Here is a 20,755-nt window from a genome sequence, read left to right on the forward strand (position 1 = left end):
CTTAAGAAAAATATTGTAAACATTCAGAACGAGCTTAGCTCTTGAAAGCCTCAAGGTATGAGTCATTTCAAATAAAGGAATTAAAAAAAATACAGATTTTGGCTACTGTAAAAATAAATTCAAAGTCGTAATATGAATAATTCACATGATTAGACAACTATTCTAATATTTTTTAATAGGCAACAAACAGTTGAGCAACATTTCTTTTGTTCTTTAATCTTTACTCAAAAACATGTACCTTATATAATTTTTTATTTGTCACTCGGTCTAATGGTTGTAACATTGAAATTTTTTTAAGTTTAGTTGAATAAATTTAAAAAAATCCATTATTCCCTTGTAAAACGCCACATTATCAACAAAATATTAGAAACACCTTAATATTTAATACTATTTCCTAAGGTTTTGTATAAGTATAGGTTTGTTCCATTTTCAATAAGTATTAGATCTGTACTTAATTTTGAAACATGATAAAAATGAGTGAGTGTTTTTTTTCGATCAAAAACTACAAAATTTCGAAAAATGTATGAAAAATCGCTGAACACGAAAACTTTAAAGCGTGTTTTCTCGAAAGTAGCTATAATGCTCTTATATTTCTTTGGCTACATTATTGGTCAGGAATGAAAAAGTTTTTTTTTTAATTAAATTATTTGTATGAAAAATAAAAAAAATCGAGTGGTTGAAAATTGACAACTGTTTTGGAAAACTCACTCTTAAGCAAAAGAAATACAGAAAGGCGTATACATTTTCAATTGAATTTACAGCAGCTAAAACTACTCAATTTATATCAAACGGTAATCATATTCTGTTCTATTCTATTTTGTTTATTTAGGTCATTCGTAATCATAATATCAACAATATAATATGTTCGAATTAAAATTAAACATTCTATGACTGAATAAGATGACGAATCCTAACATTGCTTAAGATAAAATTTGTATTCAAATGTCGTTGAGCATCCAAAGGATATGATTTCAAGTTCTGCCGAAATGCCTTCCACGGATGACTCGAAATTGCCAATAACAGACTAATCATTCTCTGTCAGCGCTTAATGATTACATCTTTCAAAACAGCAATCGCAGACGGATGGATGGATCTGATTCCGTCACACTAGCACCAGCAAGAGGCATCCTTTGCCGGAGAGGCACGGGCCCCAGCACACAAACAACAAAACCCAAGCCGAACGCTTGCGCACTCCCGGTAACAAACAGGGCAGCCACGTGCAGGAAGTATCCCGCCGTCCATCTCTAAATCGTCTGTGTCTGTGATAACATGCTGCGAGTTCGGCGAGGAGTTTGGGGGATGGACTCACATAATAAAACGCACCACCACCCACCGAGGTGGTAGCTACTAATCCAGCACCCGCAGATCCTGCACAAATCAGCAAAATCTCCTATATGCTTTCAACGCTCGTCTCCCGAATGACGGAATCGACGGAACCGCAAACCGAATCGGTAGATTGGGTTGGGGTAGGAAAGAGCCCACTGTTTGATCGTTGCCAATGTTGGTGGGTTGCCGTTTTTGTTTTGTAGCTCACTCCCGCACCCATTTCCTTTATCCGGTACTCCCCACAATACGGGAGGGGCGACCATAAAACATGGAAGCCAAGCCTTATTTGGGGTTTGGGGTGAAGAATTGAAAGAAGAAGCTTACCAGCCGTCGGTTTTTGGGTGTGTAAATTATTTTTCTTCCGTTTTGCCTCAAGGACTTTTGGGGTGTCTATGTACCATCGTTAAAAGATCCAAATGGATGGAGTCCTACAGCGCCGTCTTTGTCCTGGTCTCCTTTTTTTTGCTTGGAATGGGGAAGTTTTTGCAGACGTCGGGTGCCGTGTTGGTTGCTGTAATTTTGTTTCCATGTTATGTGCCCCCAGCAGTGAGGGGCGGATGTAATTTTTCCCTCAGTTTCTTGTGGAATGGGCGAGCTTTCTCTGTGTTCGTTGATTGATCAAATTAAAACATTATTTTAATTATCTTTTCCTGGGGGTATATTGAGTCATGAAAATAAAAACATCTTACAATGTGGATAATAGACATTATCTAGTAAATGTATACTATTATAGGAGTAGTATAAGATAAATTGGTTTTGTTTTTAAAAAGAACAAAAACTATCACTCGAATTAATTACGGAACTTTGGAAATCAAGTGGATTCTTCATTTTTAACGGAATGTTGATCCATATTGAAAACTTCAATTAGCTCGTTGTTTTGCTGAACCGTCTTTTTGATATCCCGCATATAGTTGTACATAGTCTAAAAAAAACGAAATTTAAAAAAAAGTTGCCAAATGCCCACAAATCGAAAGTAAAATATTTACCCTCAGATAACTTTGCATTTCTTTTGTTTTTCTGATGCATTCGATGTTATGCTCATTCATGGTTGATTCATTAGCAATCTTCGACACTTCCCCATCATTTTTGATGTCTTCCTTCAAATCCTCCTTAATCTGAACCAATCGATCCCGGATGTCGAACAACGTCTCCTCGTGTGAAGTCACATCCTTGTGCAGAAACTGAGTCTGCAGGAAGATGGTCTGAGCTTTTTTGTACCAATCGGCCAAACATTCGGCTTCCAATTCTACTGCTGGGCGAACATCGTCGTTCAGCAGAGTTTTGATTCTTTTGCCGGTTTCGGTGATTTTGATTTTCTCCAGGGCGTGAAACTGTTCATCGTTGTAGGTTAGCGATCGGGTTGCTCGGTCCCGTAGCAAATGTTGCCAGGAGTCCCGCAGCCTCTCGACCAGATATTTGGCCTTCTCGTTAACGCGATTTTTGTTCGGGCTGCGAAGATCTCGATAGGCTGTGATCCACTCGCGGCTGAGCGATTCCTCGGCAACGAAGCGATTGTGCAGCTGCTGGACCGGGTCCGAAATTTTTTGGAACGCACTTTTCAAGGTATTCAAATCGGTTGCAATTTGCGATGCCTTGTCCTGGTACGCCTCGTTCTGAAAAATAGAATAAAAATGAATGAATAAGTAAATGAAATATTATGTAGAGACAAGGTTGATGAAACTCGAAAAAATCAGAATGTCATATAGTTCACATTTCCATCCAATACATATTTCCATTGGAATTATGCGAATTATAGAGGGAACCGAAAAATTGAAAAGAAATGAGAGAAAAAAGAGAGACAAAAATTTTGAGTTGAGTCCTAATTAGCAACTAGCGTACTATATCGCTTTTATGTTGATAAATGTTCTTCGATTGTGCAAAGTTCGAAAAAAGACGATGAACTCTACCGTCGAAATCGAGGAGCCGCCCTCAAATATGCCATTCGTATTAACATCTTCCAGCACCGCCCCCCACACAGGTGCACCTGAAGATCACCGAATCAAACGCAATCACGGATCGACCACGTTTTGATAGATAGCCAACACTTCTCGGACACTATCGACATCAGATCCTGTCGAGGCGTCAACGTCGAGTCAGACCAGTATCTGGTGACGGCAAAGAGGCGCCCAAAATTCTTCGTAGTAAACAACATCCGAAACTGAAGCCCGCTTCGGATAAATTTCGCAAAAGTGTTGTGGAGAACGTTATCGGGTATGTGGAACGAACTTGACGGAACGGCTGGTTCGACGAGGAGTGTAGGAGGCTGATGAACGAAAAGAAATCCGCGCGGGCGGCAGTATTGCAAAGAAGCAACCGTCGAAATGTGGAAAATCGCCGACAGCGGAAGAGGCAGCGAGTCCGAATTTTCCAGGAGAAAAAGCGCCGCCTGCAGGAGGAGCTGGAGCAGCTGCATTGTTCCCAAGAAACACGAAACGCATCATCGCAAAGGCTTCGTGCAGCATGCGGAAATGTGCCTGAATAAGGACGGAGGCATCCTGGCGGACAACCGTGGGTTGACCGAAAGGTGGAAGCAGCACGTCGATGAACACCTGAACGCAGGAGACCAATACGGTGGAGAAAGGTACATAGCCAGTGTAGCAAACGACCTAGAGGAGCCACTTCCAATGATGAGTGAAGTTAAGGAAGCCATCCGCCAGCTGAATAGCGACAAGTCGGACAAGTTGGCCGATTGTCGACACTGGTTGATTCCGATTCGGCTCACAGAACAGCTGCCGGAGGAGTGGAAGGAACGGGTTATATACCCCCATTACAAGAAGGGCAACAAACTGGACTGTGAGCACTACTGAGCGATAACAAACAGATTCGTGGGAAGTCATCAAGCCGGTTTCATGCAGAGTCGGTCTATGACGGAATAAATCTTCACAGCCGCATAAGACATGATCGACCATGACAAGCTGTGGAAAATCGTGGACGAGAACGGCTTTTCTGGGAAGTTGACCAGACTGACCAGATGGAACGCAGTGCTGTGTGCGAATTTTGGGTAAATAGTCCGAATCCTGCAGGGATTTTCAACAAGGCAATGGTCTATCCTGCATGATGTTCAACGGGGCGCTAGAAGATTCGACGAGCGGTGAGTGAAATGCGGGGCACGATTTTCAACAGATCCAGCTAACTTATCTGCTTTGCGACGACATTGATATAGCAGAACCTTTGCGGCGGTGGAGGAGATCTACAGCAAACTGAAACGCAAAGTAGAAATTGGGTTTAAATACGGGTGATAAATACGTGTAAATTGGGTGATTAAATACGTCCAAGACGAAGTATATGCTGGCCTGCGGATCCAAGACAAACCGACCCCGCCAGTCCATGCAGTGACAACAAAGTCACGATCGACGGCGAAGAGCTGGAGATAATCGAAGATTTTGTCTATCTAGGCTCATTGGTTACCGCAAACAATGACACCAGCCGTGAAATTCGGCGGCGAAAGATCATGTCTTCTACGGTCTCCACAAGGAACTGCAGACGATAAAACTATGCCTTCGCAAAAAAATGTAACCTGTACATCACGCTTGTTAGACCGGCTGTCCTATATGGACACGAGACGTGGATGTTGCTTGAGGAGGACCTGCGCACTTTCAGAGTATTCGAGTGACGAGTGTTAAGAACCATCTTTGCCGGCGTGCAGGAGAACGGAGTGTGGAGGCGAAGGATGAACCACGAGCTCACTCGCCTCTACGGCGAACCCAGTATGCAGAAGATGGCGAAGGCTGGACGGATACAATGGGCATGACATGTTGCGAGATTGCCAGACGACTGTCTTGCAAAACATGCGTTCGCTGCGAATCCGATAGGCAGCATATCATTAGAGCAATCGCTACATTTGCACAAAAGTTAAACCCAAAAAAGGTAGCGAAATTAGTTAAATAAAGTATTCCAAGTTCTACCACCAACTAGACAAGTCTCTCCTTTCCACTGCCCAAGTGCTGCACAACAGGTTATGGGCCCAGAACTAGTGGAAAGGAGGAGAAGAAGCGGAATCAACAGTGGACAATCATCCAGCCAGGAAGCAGATGGAAGGACAACGAACCGAAATCAAGGGAAGTCAATGAGCCGGGGACCGTGGAGAGTTGTAAGACCAGGAGTCATCTGGAAGGTCGTCGGAGCGGGAAGCCAGGTGTGGATCGACAAACGGTGGTCGTCGGACAGATACAAAGGGAGGTCGTTGGGTCGAATCCATTGCGAGCTGACCGGAATCCATAGGAAGGTCGGCGAGCCGGGAGCCAGGGGAAGGTCGTCGTGCCATAGGTAAGGCGTCGGGCCAATAAAATAGCGCCGAGCCGGAACCAAACTAAGTCGACGGATCGGAGCCACTGAGAAGTCGTCGAAACGGAGCAACTGAGAGGTCGTCGGACCGGTGCCATGGAAAGTCGTTTGGTCAGATTCTTGGAAAGTCGGCGAGTCGAGAGCCAGCTGAAGATCCTCGTGCCATTGGTGCCAATACTAAGAGCGTCGAGCCGGAACTAAACTAGGTCGTCGGACCGGGGCCAGATTCACTGGTAGGTCGTCGTACCGAAAGCCAGTGTCATGGAACGTCGTCAAGTCAAGAACCAGGTGGTGGTCGTCGAACCTTGAGTCACTGGTGGACTTGCGAACGGGGTACCACAGAAGTTCGCAAATCCGGTGCCGCGGAAAGTCGTCAGACCGGAAAGCCAAGTGGAGGTCATCGGACGGGAACCACTGGCAAGCGCAGGCCTCAGGAAAGGCTTCGAGGCGAAGGAGAAAGCTTCGAGCCTCAGCAAGTGAGTCGAGACCAGAGGTCAGATAGAGGTCGTCGGATCAGGGATCACGAAAGGTCGTCAGACCAGGAGCCAATTGGAAGGTTGTCGTACCTGGATTCCAGTTGGAGGTCGTCGAGCCAAAAATCATGGAAGATCGACGGGCTGGAGCCAACGGCGACGAATGAGGTCCGGTGGTGCGTGAAAGTAGAGCAGCCTCATCTTCAAGAGGAGCCACTGGAGGCAGTAAGCAGTTTAAAGATTGCGAATGTGTATGTTGAGGAGGAGTGTTGAGATTTGTCTAATCGAAGCAATCGATGAGACAAATAACAACATACACATAATTAATAAACAAGTATTATATGTAACCATGGAGATCGTTTAGGTAGGTTAAGGTAGCGAAATTAGTTAGGTAAAGTTTTTCAAGTTCTACAACCAACTAGACAAGTTTCTCCTTTCCCAAGTGATGCGCAACAAATTTTAATGCAAACTTGAGCACTCTTAATCGACCCCTTAGAATAGACCCAAGTAGCACCAATTATTTTGTAAGACTCTTCAAGCCTCTTATTAAACCTAAACTTCGTCTAGTAGCCTGCTATAAAACTTTAAATGTTACTTGGGGAGTTAACCAAATCAGCTGAAATTTGGCATCGTTTCTTCTGACAGGCCAAGAAACGATTTAAGCCTTCAAGGTCTCGATTCCGGAACATATTCCTATTATTGGACCATCCTTATGTACATACATGAAAACCAAAATTGATTTTTAATATTTCGATTATTATTCGTTTAATCAAGGAATCGAATTTCGCCTTATATTATATATTATATAATTCAATGATTTACGCGAGCGAAATCTCATATTCACTTGGGTACCAGGACATGCTGGAATACCTGGCAATGAAGAAGCCGATAAATGTGCTAACATCGCACGTGATAGCACCCCACCGTCAGCCGATCGTAGAATTCCAGCTCAAGATGCCATTCGGAACGTTAAAACCAGCATATGGAGCACATCGGAACACAAATGGCATTCAAATCAGTCATTCCTTAGGCAACACAAATATACGCCCATAAAACCTAAAGACCGGAAATGCTCATCAGACCAGCCTGTTTTAACAAGATTACGCATAGGTCATACAAGACTGACCCATGCACACTTGTTTGACAGAAGCCCCCCACCGATATGCCAATTCTGCGGCGTACAAACCACTGTGCAACACATTTTGACCGACTGTCGCGGATACGAAGAAGCTCGTAAGGAATTCAATATCGAGGGAACTGTTTTTGAAATCTTAAAAAACGAAGAAACGAACGAAAAATCACTTATAGAATTTTTTAAAAAATGTTATGTCTACAAATTTCTGTAAAAACAAAACTCACTAGACACGAATGCCACATCGACCGTTTGCAAGCAAACCCCGGTTGTGTCAAAACGCGATGATAACAAACTGAGAAGGCTACACATCGATAGATCCGTTCTGGGTGATCACATATCATCTTTCTGTTCGTTCGCACTGCAAGTTTCCGCTTGTGGGGCGAACCACGATTGGCCTACTAATGTGTGGTGGTAGGTGCATCTTTATCTATACCATTTCATAACAGTTGGTGCGTGCTGAACAAAAATTTGGTGCTAAGTTGCTATCCAACTATAAAATTTCATAATCTTAACATGTTTTTTTTTAAAAAGACATCACTTTTCACCGATAAGGCCGACAAATAAAAAAAAATTATCCACATTTTTTCAAACTGTTAAAGAAACATTTAGTATAACTTTTTATGACATCACTGAAGAACGTTTTTTAATTTTGCAAAACGTTCTGACTTTTCCTATAAAAAAATATCTAAGATAATTTCTGTTTCAAACTCACAGAACAGAGAAAAATGAACAAAGAAAAGTTCTTTGGATGTATGTTTTTGGCTTTCATTTAACCTTCGTCGGTTAAATGGCTCAGCTTTCCAAGTTCGCTGACTCGTGTCCCACTCATCATCATCTCATTAACATTGACTGAGTCGGGAAGTTTGTGATAGCAGTACAATATTAGTGTGGAGATAAAATCTTCATAGATAGCTATTGGAAACGTGAAATTGGTTATCGCTTGGCATATTTATCGCTAAGTGTTATGGACTTAAAAAGCCAATAAAAATTATCAGTAGAATCCGATTAGCTACAACACAAAGCAAACTGGTTGCGATTTTTGTCCTTAAAAAACGAATATACTTACATTTAGAACAGCTACTTCCACCAACTCCGAAATCTCCCAAATTGAATTGCCAACGTCCTCGAGGTGTTTGACTCGACTGAAATATAGTTAGGCAAAATTTAATTCTCCATGAAAATATCGAACGGAATGAATCATGAAATCCACACTCTTGACACTCACTCCAGCAGTTTGAGCAGCAAATTCTTCAGTAGCCCCGCGAACTGCTCCACGGCCTTGTTCATCAACGTGTCCAGCGAGGAGAAGGTTTCCACTCGCCGTTTGCATTCGTGACCCACCGAGCAGCCCACCTTGGCCAGACTGGCATCGTTCTCGACCGAAACGCCGCTCGGGAACGAAGGAAACTTGGGCAAGTCCAGCTCGGTTGGAAGCGTGACGTTGTTGTTCTCGATGTTGAACAACATCAGCGGCGCTTCCGATTCGGTCGATTGGTAGCCGCGTGCTGAGATCATAACGAATATTTTAAGTTAGAATGTGAATTATCAACATTTATTCAATCAAAGCCTTACCACTATTGTTAGCACCCACTTTCAATTCAAACAGTTCTGACTCCAACAGCAATAGCTGCGAGCTGTGGGGCACTTCCGTTTGCACAAAAATATGCTCTTTCAAGTTGAAGAACGTTTCCTCGGGATCCATGTACACCTCAATCGAGGTGGCCCGATTAGCATAGAAAATGTGCAGCACTTTCTTATTAAGGATGTGCTGAACTTCGTAGAAGAAACGGTCGAAAGACCACATGCGTTTCTGATTTTCCTCGAGCAAACCCGCTAGCAGCGGGGTGACTAGGAACTTCAAACCTGCCTTCAGTTGACAGTGAGGGGGCAGATGCCGAGACCACTCAATCGGTCCATTTTCGCTTGTTTGTGTACCTGAGATAACTCCGGGGGCCTTTTTTGTGGTAATATGATGCATGGTTTCCTTATTTTTACGACCACCATATGGCCGAAACGGAAGATTTCCCGTAGCCACGTGATAAAGAGTTACACCAATCGACCAGAGATCGACATTAGCGGTGAAACTACGATTGATGGACTTCCTCAGCACAGCTCTTTCGTACATATCCGGATGCAGATACTCTTCGGTACCGTAAAGTGATACGAATTGCTGGTTTTCTTCCAGTTCACGGGCAGCCCCAAAATCGGTCAATTTGTAGATTGTTTGCCCATCTTCCGAGATATATTTCATAATGTTTCCTGGTTTCAAATCTCGATGGACCAGGTTATTGTCCCTCAAATGCTTCATTCCAGCGGACAAGTGCTCCAGAACCAGCAGAAACTCCCTCTGTGGCAAGCCGTATGTATTCTCCGGATCATCTAAAATGTTGAACAGGCTGCCCCCAGTGCATAGCTCCATGACGATGACCTTTCCCCGTCCCTCTTGATCATCTTCAATGTCCAGCAGCTTTACGATATTATTATGCTTGACCTTACGGAGCACCTCGAACTCTCGCATCTGCACATCGTGAGGTCTCATGTGGCTAAGCTGGTTGAAGGTCTTGACGGCCACTGGTTCCCCGTTATGTTTATTGACTCCCTGGAAAACAGCCCCCGTGGCTCCTTTCCCCAGAACACTTGTAGTGCACCAGACATAATTGGTGGAGCCTCGTAAAAAGGAATTCATAATTTCGGTTGTTGTGTTATTTAAAGTGACTCTGATTGATCAAGATAATCCAGAAAAACACAACGCTTACAACACATGCAAATTCTGGTGGAAAAATTAATGTTGATGAGAAAACAACTTCCGTGAATTTTTTTTTTCCGAATTTTCAATCCTTGCCTTTGTTCTAGAAAGACGGCCAGCTAACAAAACAAATGACGAATTACAACACAAAAATTAAGGCAACGTTTAACAGTTTAGACGATCACTTTTAGCACAACCAGACTGATCGATTCACTATAATTTTATTAGCCAACTTTCTAAACGAACATGAAGAACGAATTTGGTTGACGAAATTTTATCAAAACAGTCGCGCGAGGAACATTGGATCACATTTCAAAAGGTCCTATCGGATCAAATATTTGGTAACGGCTGGGATGCCAGCAGTTCGAAATTTAAATCTCGTGTGAGCTTTCATTACGTCGAATGAAACAAAATTTAAAAACACACTGAAAACGAACCCAAACCTTGCTTGCCAATTGCGATGTTGCGTATGTCCTTTCTTCCAGACGACGAATTTGCAGAGGAACAAAAATGGAAAACATTCGCTATGAATTCCATGAACAAACATGCATGTTTAGGATAGTAATGAGAATATATCAACCTGACAGAGACTATTTTTGTGTGTTTTGTCACATTTTTAACATAAAGATTTGATAAACGGATGGTTTTGCACTAATTGTGATACACAAATCGTTTTAATTCATATATTATTCATATAATGTTTCATCATAGCTTGGTCGTTTTTAAGGTATTTCATTCGAGCAAGATTTCATAATTTTACGAAAACAAGTTTCTCAAATTTAACTTTTCAGATTTTTTTTCTGATAGATTTAATTATGTGACGGCTTAATTTACAGCTTTATACTGAATCCATGATATGCTTCCGGCAAGAAACTCACATCGAAAATTTATTATTTGAAGCGTTAGATGAATCACATCATCTGATTCGTAGAATAATCCCCACTTCCTCAAGTTCCTTGAAAATAATCTTCGAATGTTAAAAACAACCCGCAAAATTCAGAATTAATGCGATATTTATTATTATATTTATATTTTGCCTTGAATTGCTTTTTACAAATTTTTACAGTACAAATTCATTAGTCACTGAACATGGCTAATGTTTAGCGGTGGTATTTTCACGATGGGTTCGAATGGAAAGTTATTCGATATTTATGTCACAGAACGTGCACGGAAATCTTTTGTTGAATGGAAACGGATAGAATTAACGCTAGTTAAAGTTATTAATTTTTCAAATCATTCAAAAGACGTAATCCAGGAAGAACATTAATTGAAATCAATCGTTTAGTAAAATTTTAAAACAACATGATATAAACTGTTCACTTTGAGAACGCGTTCAAAATTAATCGATAAAGTAATTTTGGTTCTGTGGTCCGGTGATTTCCACACGAGTATTAAATTTACTCCTTGAAGAGATAGTTCCATCTGAGTGTGTAGAAAAGACGAAACAATTTGTGATTATCGATATCTTTTTGGGATCGGTTTTTAAAGTTATTGCTAATATCAGCGCAAATAAGTGATATTTATTGACTGTCTACGATAGCTGAGGATTCATTTAGGCGCTAGGAGAAGAAAGAAAGATTCAAAAGCGTAAAAACATCGAGAGCTTACGTCAACAGTGTCGCTGCTGAAAGTTCCCATAACAGTAGGATATACAGTTAGCAGACGAACGGGGGCGTAGTCTCTCTCACACGGATCGGATTGCGGAATTCGGTCCCATACGACGACGAGGCAATCGTGGCACACGTACAATTCCGGGGGACAATGGATCACCATCACAATTCGGACTTCCATCGCAGCTCGAATTCCCTTGATTCCGATTCCAAATCCAGCTCGCTCAACTCCAAACACGGAATGGACACCATTGTGAGTATTATTGAAAGTCTTGGTAGTGATGCGCGAGCGCTCAAGAGCCGCTCATTTGAACCGGTTCTTCAAAAAGAACGAACGACCCGTGGCTCTTAAAAAAAGAGCCGCGGTTCAAAAATGAACCGTGACCCGCCGCTCAACACCGATTGAAATATTTAACCGCTACAATATGCAAGAGCGGAAAGTGGAGAGCCGTCCGTTCTTCGAATCAAACGAGTCACGGTTCGTTCGTTCTTTCCAAAAGAGCCGGTTCAAATAAACAGCTCTTGGTTGCTCTCCCATCACCAAACAAGCAACACAAATTGAAGAGCGGAGAACAGCAGAAATCCGTTCGTTCGCTCTCCCGAACCAAAAGAACCGAAGTGGGTGGTGGGTGGTTAAAAAAGAGCTACAGGACGGCTCGAAAAAAAAAACCGAACAGAGCATCCGAGCCGAGCCGTTTATTTGATCAAATTGAACGGCTCTCCATACTCCGCTCTTGCCGTTCAGATTGTAAACCAGAGTTGAGCGAGTCGCGGTTCTTTTTTAAGCGGTTCTTTTTTGAGCGGTTCTTTTTTGAGCGGTTCTTTTTTGAGCCGTTCTTTTTCGAGCCGTTCTTTTGCGAGCCGTTTTTCGACTCTTTTTTGAACCACCACCCAGCACGGTTCCTTTGGTTCGAGAGAACGATCGAACGGCTTTCTGCTGTTCTTCGCTCCTCAGTCTATGTTACCTGTGATTTGATGGGCAAAGAACCAAAAGCTGCAAATTTGAAGCAAAAGCAGATCAACACACAAAATAGGGATGCGCTGGATTCTTTGATTTTTCAGCCATATCTCGTGTTCCGTATACGTATTCGTATACAATATTAACAAAATTCAGACACTCGAAAAATGTGAGCCTATAATGTAATTTTAACTTTAATTTGGATAATGTGAGAAAGCTGCTAAAGTGTGCTAGAGATAAATGAACGAAAATTGATGACTCCAGCGGACATGTTTCTGTGTAATTGAACATGTTTTTTATAACATTAAACATTAATCCCGAGTTTATATTCGTAGTAGAAATTTAATACGTAATGTTGCTTTGAATTTAGCACTTTAAAAAAAAGTTATTTATAATTTTCATTAAAATGCTAGATATATTAAAATATTAATTACAATTTCATAATATCTATTCAATGTTAAAAAATATTTATGGAGTGAGTATGTCCTCGTGGCCATGACTCAAACTCCTACCCCCCTCTACATGGAAATTTCCAAACCACCCACGTGGTATGTGAACGGCTCCAGTGTTAGCCGCGTGACACGGTTCATTTTTGAGCCGTTCAAATGAACCGGCTCATTGAATTGAGCGAACGGCTCTGAGCCGCTCATTGAAATGAGCCGTTTTGCCCACCTCTAAGTCTTGGGAATGTTGTTTTCTTTTTTCCGGGATTTTCATCCCCGCGGATGATTGATCCCTTGAGTTTTGGGAAAGGGATTCCAGCGGGTTTGATATTTTGAACACTTCTTCAAATAAGGAATTATAAAGCAATGAAATTGAAAGAATCTTTTTATGATTTTTATCATTTCTGTAATTTTGCTCATTTTGTCATTTTTCACACTTTTGTCATTTGTGCCTTTTTAGCATTTTAATCATTTCTGTTTTTTTTTATCATTTAAGTAACTTTTGCTTTTTTAATCATTATTTTGAAGTTTTATTATTTTTGTTATTTTTGCCCTTTTTATGATACTTTTCTATTTTTTGACTTTTTCTAATCCTTAATAATTCTGTCCTTTTTGTTATTTTTGTCATTCTTGTCATGTTTGCCATTTCTGTCATTTTCGTCATTTTTTTTGTATTTTTTCTCACTGTGATTTTTGTCTTTTTTCTCATTTTTCTCATTTTTGTCTTTTAAGTCATTTTTTGTCATTTTTTCATTGTATCATTATTAACATTTTCGTGATTTTTTTTTATTTTCCATTGTGTATTTTTGTAATTTTTTTTTTTGTAAATTTTTGTTATGCTTGCTTTTTTAGTCATTTTTTGTCACTTAGTGTTTATTTTTTTCTGTCGTTTGTTCTTCAAGAATGTTATTCAGGACGTTTTTCTCATTATTGTTATTTTTGTTTTGTCATTCTACTCATTTTTGTCAATGTCTAAAATTTTAGTCATTTTTCCATTTTTGCCGTTTTTGTCATTTTTGTTATTTTTATCATTTTTATTAAAAAATATGTTTCGTCTTTTTTTGTTATTTTTGTCATTTTTGATTTTTTAAAAAATATTTTTGTCATTTTTGTCAATTTTGTCAGTTATGTCTTGTTATTCATTTTTGTATTTTTTTTTTCCATTTTGTCGTTTTTGTTATCTTATTATATTTATTATATTTTTGTCATTTTATTATTTTTATCATGTTTGTTATTTTTGTCGTTTCGTCAATCTTTTTTTTTGTCATCTTGGACTTTTCTGTCATATTTCATTATTTATTTGATTTTTTTTTGTTATTTCTGAGTTTTTTGTTATTTTTTGTCAATTTTGTAATTTTTGTAATTTTTGCCATTTTTGTCATTTTTGTTATTTTTGTCTTTCTTCTCATTTTGTCATCTATTTCATTTTGGTCATTTTTTTCATTTTTGTCATTTTTGTCATTTTTGTCATTTTCGTCATTTTTGCCATTTTTGCCATTTTTGTCATTTTTGTTATTTTTTGTCATTTTAGTCATTTAGTCTATTTTGTCATTTTTATCATTTTTTCATTTTTGTCATTTTCGTCTTTTTTGTAATTTTCGTCATTTTTGTCATTTTTGTCATTTTTGTCATTTTTGTCATTTTTGTAATTTTTGTAATTTTTGTCATTTTTGTCATTTTTGTCATTTTTGTCATTTTTGTCATTTTTGTCATTTTTGTCATTTTTGTCTTTTTTGTCATTTTTGTATTTTTTGTCATTTTTGTCATTTTTGTCATTTTTGTCATTTTTGTCATTTTTGTCATTTTTGTCATTTTTGTCATTTTTGTCATTTTTGTCATTTTTGTCTTTTTTGTCATTTTTGTATTTTTTGTCATTTTTGTCATTTTTGTCATTTTTGTCATTTTTGTCATTTTTGTCATTTTTGTCATTTTTGTCTTTTTTTGTCATTTTTGTCATTTATGTCATTTTTGCCATTTTAGTCGGTTTTTGTCATTTTGGTCATTTTTTTCATTTTTGCCATTTTTGTCATTTTTGTCATTTTCGTCATTTTCGTCATTTTTGTCGTTTTTGTCATTTTTGTAAATTTCGTCGTTTTTGTCATTTTTATCATTTTTGTCATTTTTGTCATTTTTGTAAGTTTTGTCTGTCATTTTTGTCATTTTTGTCATTTTTGTCAATTTATTTTTGTCATTTTTGTAGTATTTGAAATTTTGTCATATTTGTTTTTTTTTTGTTTTTGTCATTATTGTCTCTTTTTGTCGTTCATGTAATTTTCATGTCAATTTTATCTTTTATGTCATGTTTGTCATTTTGTCAATAACTTTTTATGATTTATAACATTCTTGTTATTTTTGTCAATTTTCTTCAACTTATGCAACTTTGCCATTTTTTACTTTTTATAATTCATGATCATTAGAGTGCCCCAAATGACCCGACTTTTGAAAAAGTTATACGCTGCAGGCCAAAATTGATCCTTGGCCTAGTACAAGATCTCATGCCAAATTTGGGCCAGATCGGATGACGGGAAGGGGTCGCTCAACGAGCCTGAAGTTTGTATGGGATTTTGAGACATTTTGTTCGGGAGAAACATGAAAAACCAGCTTTTCATCAATAACTTCGGTTCCCGTCGACCGATTTCTTTCAAAAACGGGTTTTCTTAAAGTCTAAATTATGACAAATATTTCATCCGAAGACTGCATTTCAATTAAAGTTAAGATAAAAAAGTTATTAGGCTTCAAAAATGAGCTAACTTTTTTAACGGTGGTATTTATCACTGTTAATGAGGCGTCAATATGTTCGACCGCCTCGACTCATTAACAGTGATGAATACCATCCTTAAAAAAGTCAGCCCATTTTTGAAGCCTAATAACTTTCTTATCTTAACTCTAATTGAAATGCAGTCTTCGCATGAAATATTTGTCATAATTTAGGCTTTAAGAAAACTCGTTTTTGAAAGAAATCGGTCGACGGGAACCGAAGTTATTGATGAAAAACTGGTTTTTCATGTTTCTCCCGAACAAAATGTCTCAAAATCCCATACAAACTTCAGGCTCGTTGAGCGACCCCTTCCCGTTATCCGATCTGGCCCAAATTTGGCATGAGATCTTGTACTAGGACTAGGATCAATTTCAGCCTGCAGCGCATAACATTTCACAGGTTTTGAATTTCCCATACAAATTTGGGGCAGTCTAATGATCATTTTTGTACTGTTTTAGAAGTTACAAAAACAGGTGTTTTGTTAGTTTTGTGATATTCGCCATTTCTGTCATTTTATTATTTTCGTCATGGTTCTCATTTTTTGCCATATGCATTTTTAGCTATTCTAGAACAGAATGCGTTGAAAGTTTTATCCTTTGTTAAAAATATGTCGCCAAATGTGTGATTTTGGTCATCGACAATATTTTTTCATAAAAATTTAAAAGTATTAGCTTTTCACAAACCGTTAGCTCTAAATATACTTACGTGATTTTCTTAAATTTTAGGTGGCAAACGAATCATCTTTCACCTATCTGTCCGGTGAGAACATGCAGGACATCAAGAACGACGTCTCGTATATCTGCCCGTACAGTGGTCCGGTAGTTGGAACACTGACCATCACCAACTACCGGCTGCATTTTCGATCTCAGCCGTCTAGCGACAAGGATCCGGTCGTTATTGTAGACTGCCCGTTGGGGGCCGTAAGTCGAATCGAAAAGGTCGGAGGAGCCAGCTCCCGGGGAGAGAATTCCTACGGCATTGATATTTTCTGTAAGGACATGCGTAACCTTCGGTTCGCCCATAAGCAGGAAAATCACTCGCGGAGGACCGTTTTCGAGAAGCTGCAGTCATACGCATTTCCACTTGCAAGCGGTAATCAACTTTTTGCATTTAACTACAAGGAAAAGTTCACCGAAGACGGATGGAGTGTGTACGAACCTGTGGCCGAACTCCGACGCATGGGAGTTAACAGTGCCAACAATGACACTTGGCGCATCACTCGGATCAACGAAAAGTACGAAATATGCGACAGCTACCCATCGGTTTGGGCTGTCCCGAAGTCAGCTAAAGACGACCTGATCAAGCAAGTAGCCAACTTTCGGTCCCGTAACCGTCTTCCGGTTCTATGCTGGATCCATCCGAAGTCGCTGGCCACCATAACCCGTTGCTCGCAGCCCCTTGTCGGAGTCAGTGGCAAACGGAACGATGCCGATGAAACATTCATCAACTGCATAATGGAGGCAAACGCACAGTCCGATAAGTTGTCCATTTTTGACGCTCGGCCCAATGCAAATGCTATTGCAAACAAGGCCAAGGGTGGCGGTTACGAATCGGAAGACGCTTACAAAAATGTCGAGCTGACATTCTTGGACATCCATAACATTCACGTAATGCGAGAAAGTTTGCGGAAGCTGAAGGAAATTTGTTTTCCGGCCAGCGACGATCAGAAGTGGCTGTCTGCAGTCGAGAGCACCCTCTGGTTAAAACACATCAAGTGCATTCTGGCCGGGGCAGTGAGGATTGTGGATCGGGTAAGCCTTTGCGTAGGCGCATTTAGTTAGTTAGTCTTCTAAAATGATTCAGACATTGTCGGTTTACCTCTTTGTTTTTTGCGGAAATAAACAAGATAATGAATCGAACATTCATCACCTACAAATCTTATCTTGGAATTAACAGTAACTAGATGATTCATCAATCTAAAAATAAAATAAGCTTGTCTGAAGTTTGTTCCGAAGTAAAATACCTAGGCTCTAGTTATTTTTTTTAAATTTAAATTTCAGATAGAAAACATGCGAATGTCGGTGGTAGTACACTGTTCCGATGGATGGGATCGTACCTCGCAGCTAACAGCCCTAGCAATGTTGCTACTGGATCCATACTATCGCACACTGAAAGGTTTTCAGGTCCTGATCGAGAAAGAGTGGCTAAGCTTCGGACACAAATTTGCACAGGTTCGTTAGTTATTCTTAACCGACTTAAAACAATCTTGATGCAGTTTTTCTTGGACACAGCGTATTGGCCACGGAGACAACCATCACTCTGATGCGGATCGATCGCCGGTATTTTTGCAGTTCATCGACTGCGTGTGGCAGATCACCAAACAGTACCCGCATGCCCTAGAATTCAATGAGTATTTCCTGATCACCATCTTGGACCATCTTTACTCCTGTCGGTTCGGAACGTTCCTGTTCAATACGGAGCGAGAACGTGTTGACAAAGGTAAGTGATTGTTAATAAAAATCTCTATTTTAAGTTTTAATATTTTTTTTGATTTTCTTATTTAATATTTTTTCCTCGTGGACTATTTCTCACTTTTGCAGACCTGAAAAACAAAACCGTCTCGCTGTGGTCGTTCATAAACTCGACCCACGAACAGTACCGGAACCCACTGTACGGTGGCCGGAACAGCGCTATTCAGACAGTTCTGAAACCGGTGGTCAGCATGCGTCACATTCGCCTCTGGAAGGGCCTATACTGTCGCTGGAATCCGAGTATGCGTGCTCAGGATCCCGTTTATCAACGCACCCGGGAACTGTTGGCATTGCAAGAGCAGCTGATGAAGCAGGTCGAAGATTGTCGGTTGGAAAAGACGGGAAATCAGCAACAGGGCAACCGGACTCATCTGCAACAGAACCGGCTGACATCTCCGTTACACTAAAAGATGATGATCAATTTGTTTTCCTAAACTATCTACACATTTATTAGCATTGAAAGTAGCGTGAATGATGTGTGAACAAGCGAGGCCGATATTATTTGTTGACCGCATTCTTCGGAGTGAATTTGTTAGAAACTGATAGCTCAGAACAAAGTATTTTCTTTATTATGCTAGAGATTTAGTCTGAGTTGAGGTAAAAGAGTTTTCGGAAAACTAATCAACTCACTACTAGTTGGAGTGCATGAGAATCCCAAGTACGTGGGTGTGTGATTGCGTTTAGCCCTTAGCCCTTAGATTTGAATTACCGATAAGTGAGAAACTTTTGTAAAACAACCCTTCTGAAGGTTTAAACAAGTATATAATCACAAATACCTAGACCAATGTTAATTTTCCACCCCAGATTATTCTCTCTGGCCTCAATTCGTTGCATGCTACCTCTCAAAACCTTTCAGTATATGTACCTATTTTCCTATGGCTGGGTAGCATACGGCTTTGTTTAACGTGCTTCCTTATTATCATATTAGAAGAAGATGCCTCTCTGACACAAAAATACCATCGCACACACGCAAATCCTATTAAGAGCAGTTGAGATAGTGATTAGGGGTTTGATAATCAGGGGCTCTGAATTGGAAACTGTTTCTAACAGATCAGCCTTGCCCTTTGAAACATTTAGCCTTCCATGCGTGGGGCGACAGAGGCACATTTAATGTATGCATTATCTTTTACATTTCCCCACCCACGCCGGCTGCCGAAGAGTTTCCTCAAAAAAAGGATTAAATAACCAACAAGAGCACACGTTTCGACACACACACACAAAAGCAACAAGTGAATTTGTATTATCGAACCCAAAAGAATAAATATGTTTTAAGCTAAACGAGATAGACTTTGTCAACACTGATCCGAAATCTCCTCTAGAATTAATACACTCACCAAGCGATGGGACGCACAGGGACATAAAAATCTATTAGCTATTTGCTCTGTGGCAAACTGAGGACAAGTTTTCCAACAATCGTTACAGGTAAACCTACTTGTGGGGACGTTGCGTATCCACAAACAAGCAGTAATTAGCATCGTTGTTGTTGTTGGGACTGCTAGGCCGATTTTATCTCAGGCGTCCCCTTTTCTTTTCGACTAAGAATAGATAAGCGGGATTTGATTAAATCTGCTGTGTTTTCCTTGATTCTGGTGGGTAGAGGATGTTGGTTTTTGTCGAAGCTTCAATTATAACGTCAACAGAGGACCAACATTACATTTTTTCCATCAACCAAATAAGTTCTGAACCAAATATTTAAGTCTTATTTTTAATTCTGAATCATAATTTGGAATTTGAATTCAAAATTCTGGACGTTTGGATCTAAACTCACAAGAATTCTAGGGATGGTTTCAGAATGTTTAGTCTGATTTCTGGTTCGGGATTCTGAGTCTGAATTTTGAACCGAGAGCCTCAATTCTGGTTGAAAAGTAAATTAAAAGTTAAGAATTGATTGAAAATTCTGAATCGGGAAATCGCAATACAGATTAAGAAACGAGAAATAAATTCACGTTAGGGATTTATATAGAAAATTCTAATTTCAAATTGGGATTTTTTAAAATGGATCATAATTTTCAGGAATTGGATTTACGTATAAGATATAAAATTTTGAACTATAATAAGCATTAATACCGCTTTTTGTAATTTTATTTCTTTTAGTTCTGTTCAAATCTTCAAATTTATGAAAAAAATCAAAGCTGAATTGAATTAAAAAATCATGAAGTTTTGACAAACAATTGTATTAATAATGAAAAAGGCCTTTTAATTTCGGAATGTTTCCGATGTCAAAATTCATAAATTACTGTCAGTACCTACATGAAGTCTTGAATTTTGCAAGATTTGATATTTTTGATGTTTATGTTTTTGTTACTTTTGTTTTTTTTTATTTTGGATGTTTTGGTAAATTAAGTAATTTTCGCCATTTTTGGCATCATTTGACATTTCCGTTCTTTTTAGTCATTTTTGTCATTTTTGTCATTTTTGTCATTTTTGTCATTTTTGTCATTTTTGTCATTTTTGTCATTTTTGTCATTTTTGTCATTTTTGTCATTTTTGTCATTTTTGTCATTTTTGTCATTTTTGTCATTTTTGTCATTTTTGTCATTTTTGTCATTTT

The 20,755-nt window shown here is 39.4% G+C and overlaps 2 protein-coding genes across 2 annotated transcripts; one reads left to right on the forward strand and one right to left on the reverse strand.

The window, feature by feature from the left end:
- Nucleotides 1-310: 310 nt before the first annotated feature.
- Nucleotides 311-10,280, reverse strand: LOC129744481 (serine/threonine-protein kinase TBK1-like). Its single transcript, XM_055737008.1, has 6 exons — nucleotides 10,061-10,280; nucleotides 8,791-9,988; nucleotides 8,444-8,723; nucleotides 8,285-8,360; nucleotides 2,313-2,939; nucleotides 311-2,248 (listed from the first exon to the last, which is right to left on the reverse strand). The coding sequence occupies exons 2-6, from the start codon at nucleotides 9,902-9,904 to the stop codon at nucleotides 2,138-2,140; spliced, it is 2,208 nt and encodes a 735-aa protein (XP_055592983.1). The 5' UTR covers nucleotides 9,905-9,988; nucleotides 10,061-10,280; the 3' UTR covers nucleotides 311-2,137.
- A 406-nt stretch (nucleotides 10,281-10,686) lies between these two features.
- LOC129744482 (myotubularin-related protein 2-like) lies at nucleotides 10,687-19,482 on the forward strand. Its single transcript, XM_055737009.1, has 5 exons — nucleotides 10,687-11,827; nucleotides 16,459-17,484; nucleotides 17,734-17,904; nucleotides 17,965-18,172; nucleotides 18,274-19,482. Exons 1-5 carry the CDS (start codon nucleotides 11,726-11,728, stop codon nucleotides 18,609-18,611), a joined length of 1,845 nt encoding a protein of 614 aa, XP_055592984.1. The 5' UTR covers nucleotides 10,687-11,725; the 3' UTR covers nucleotides 18,612-19,482.
- The last annotated feature ends 1,273 nt before the right edge of the window (nucleotides 19,483-20,755 follow it).

Source organism: Uranotaenia lowii, chromosome 2 (genome assembly GCF_029784155.1).
Source record: "Uranotaenia lowii strain MFRU-FL chromosome 2, ASM2978415v1, whole genome shotgun sequence".
NCBI lineage: Eukaryota > Metazoa > Arthropoda > Insecta > Diptera > Culicidae > Uranotaenia > Uranotaenia lowii.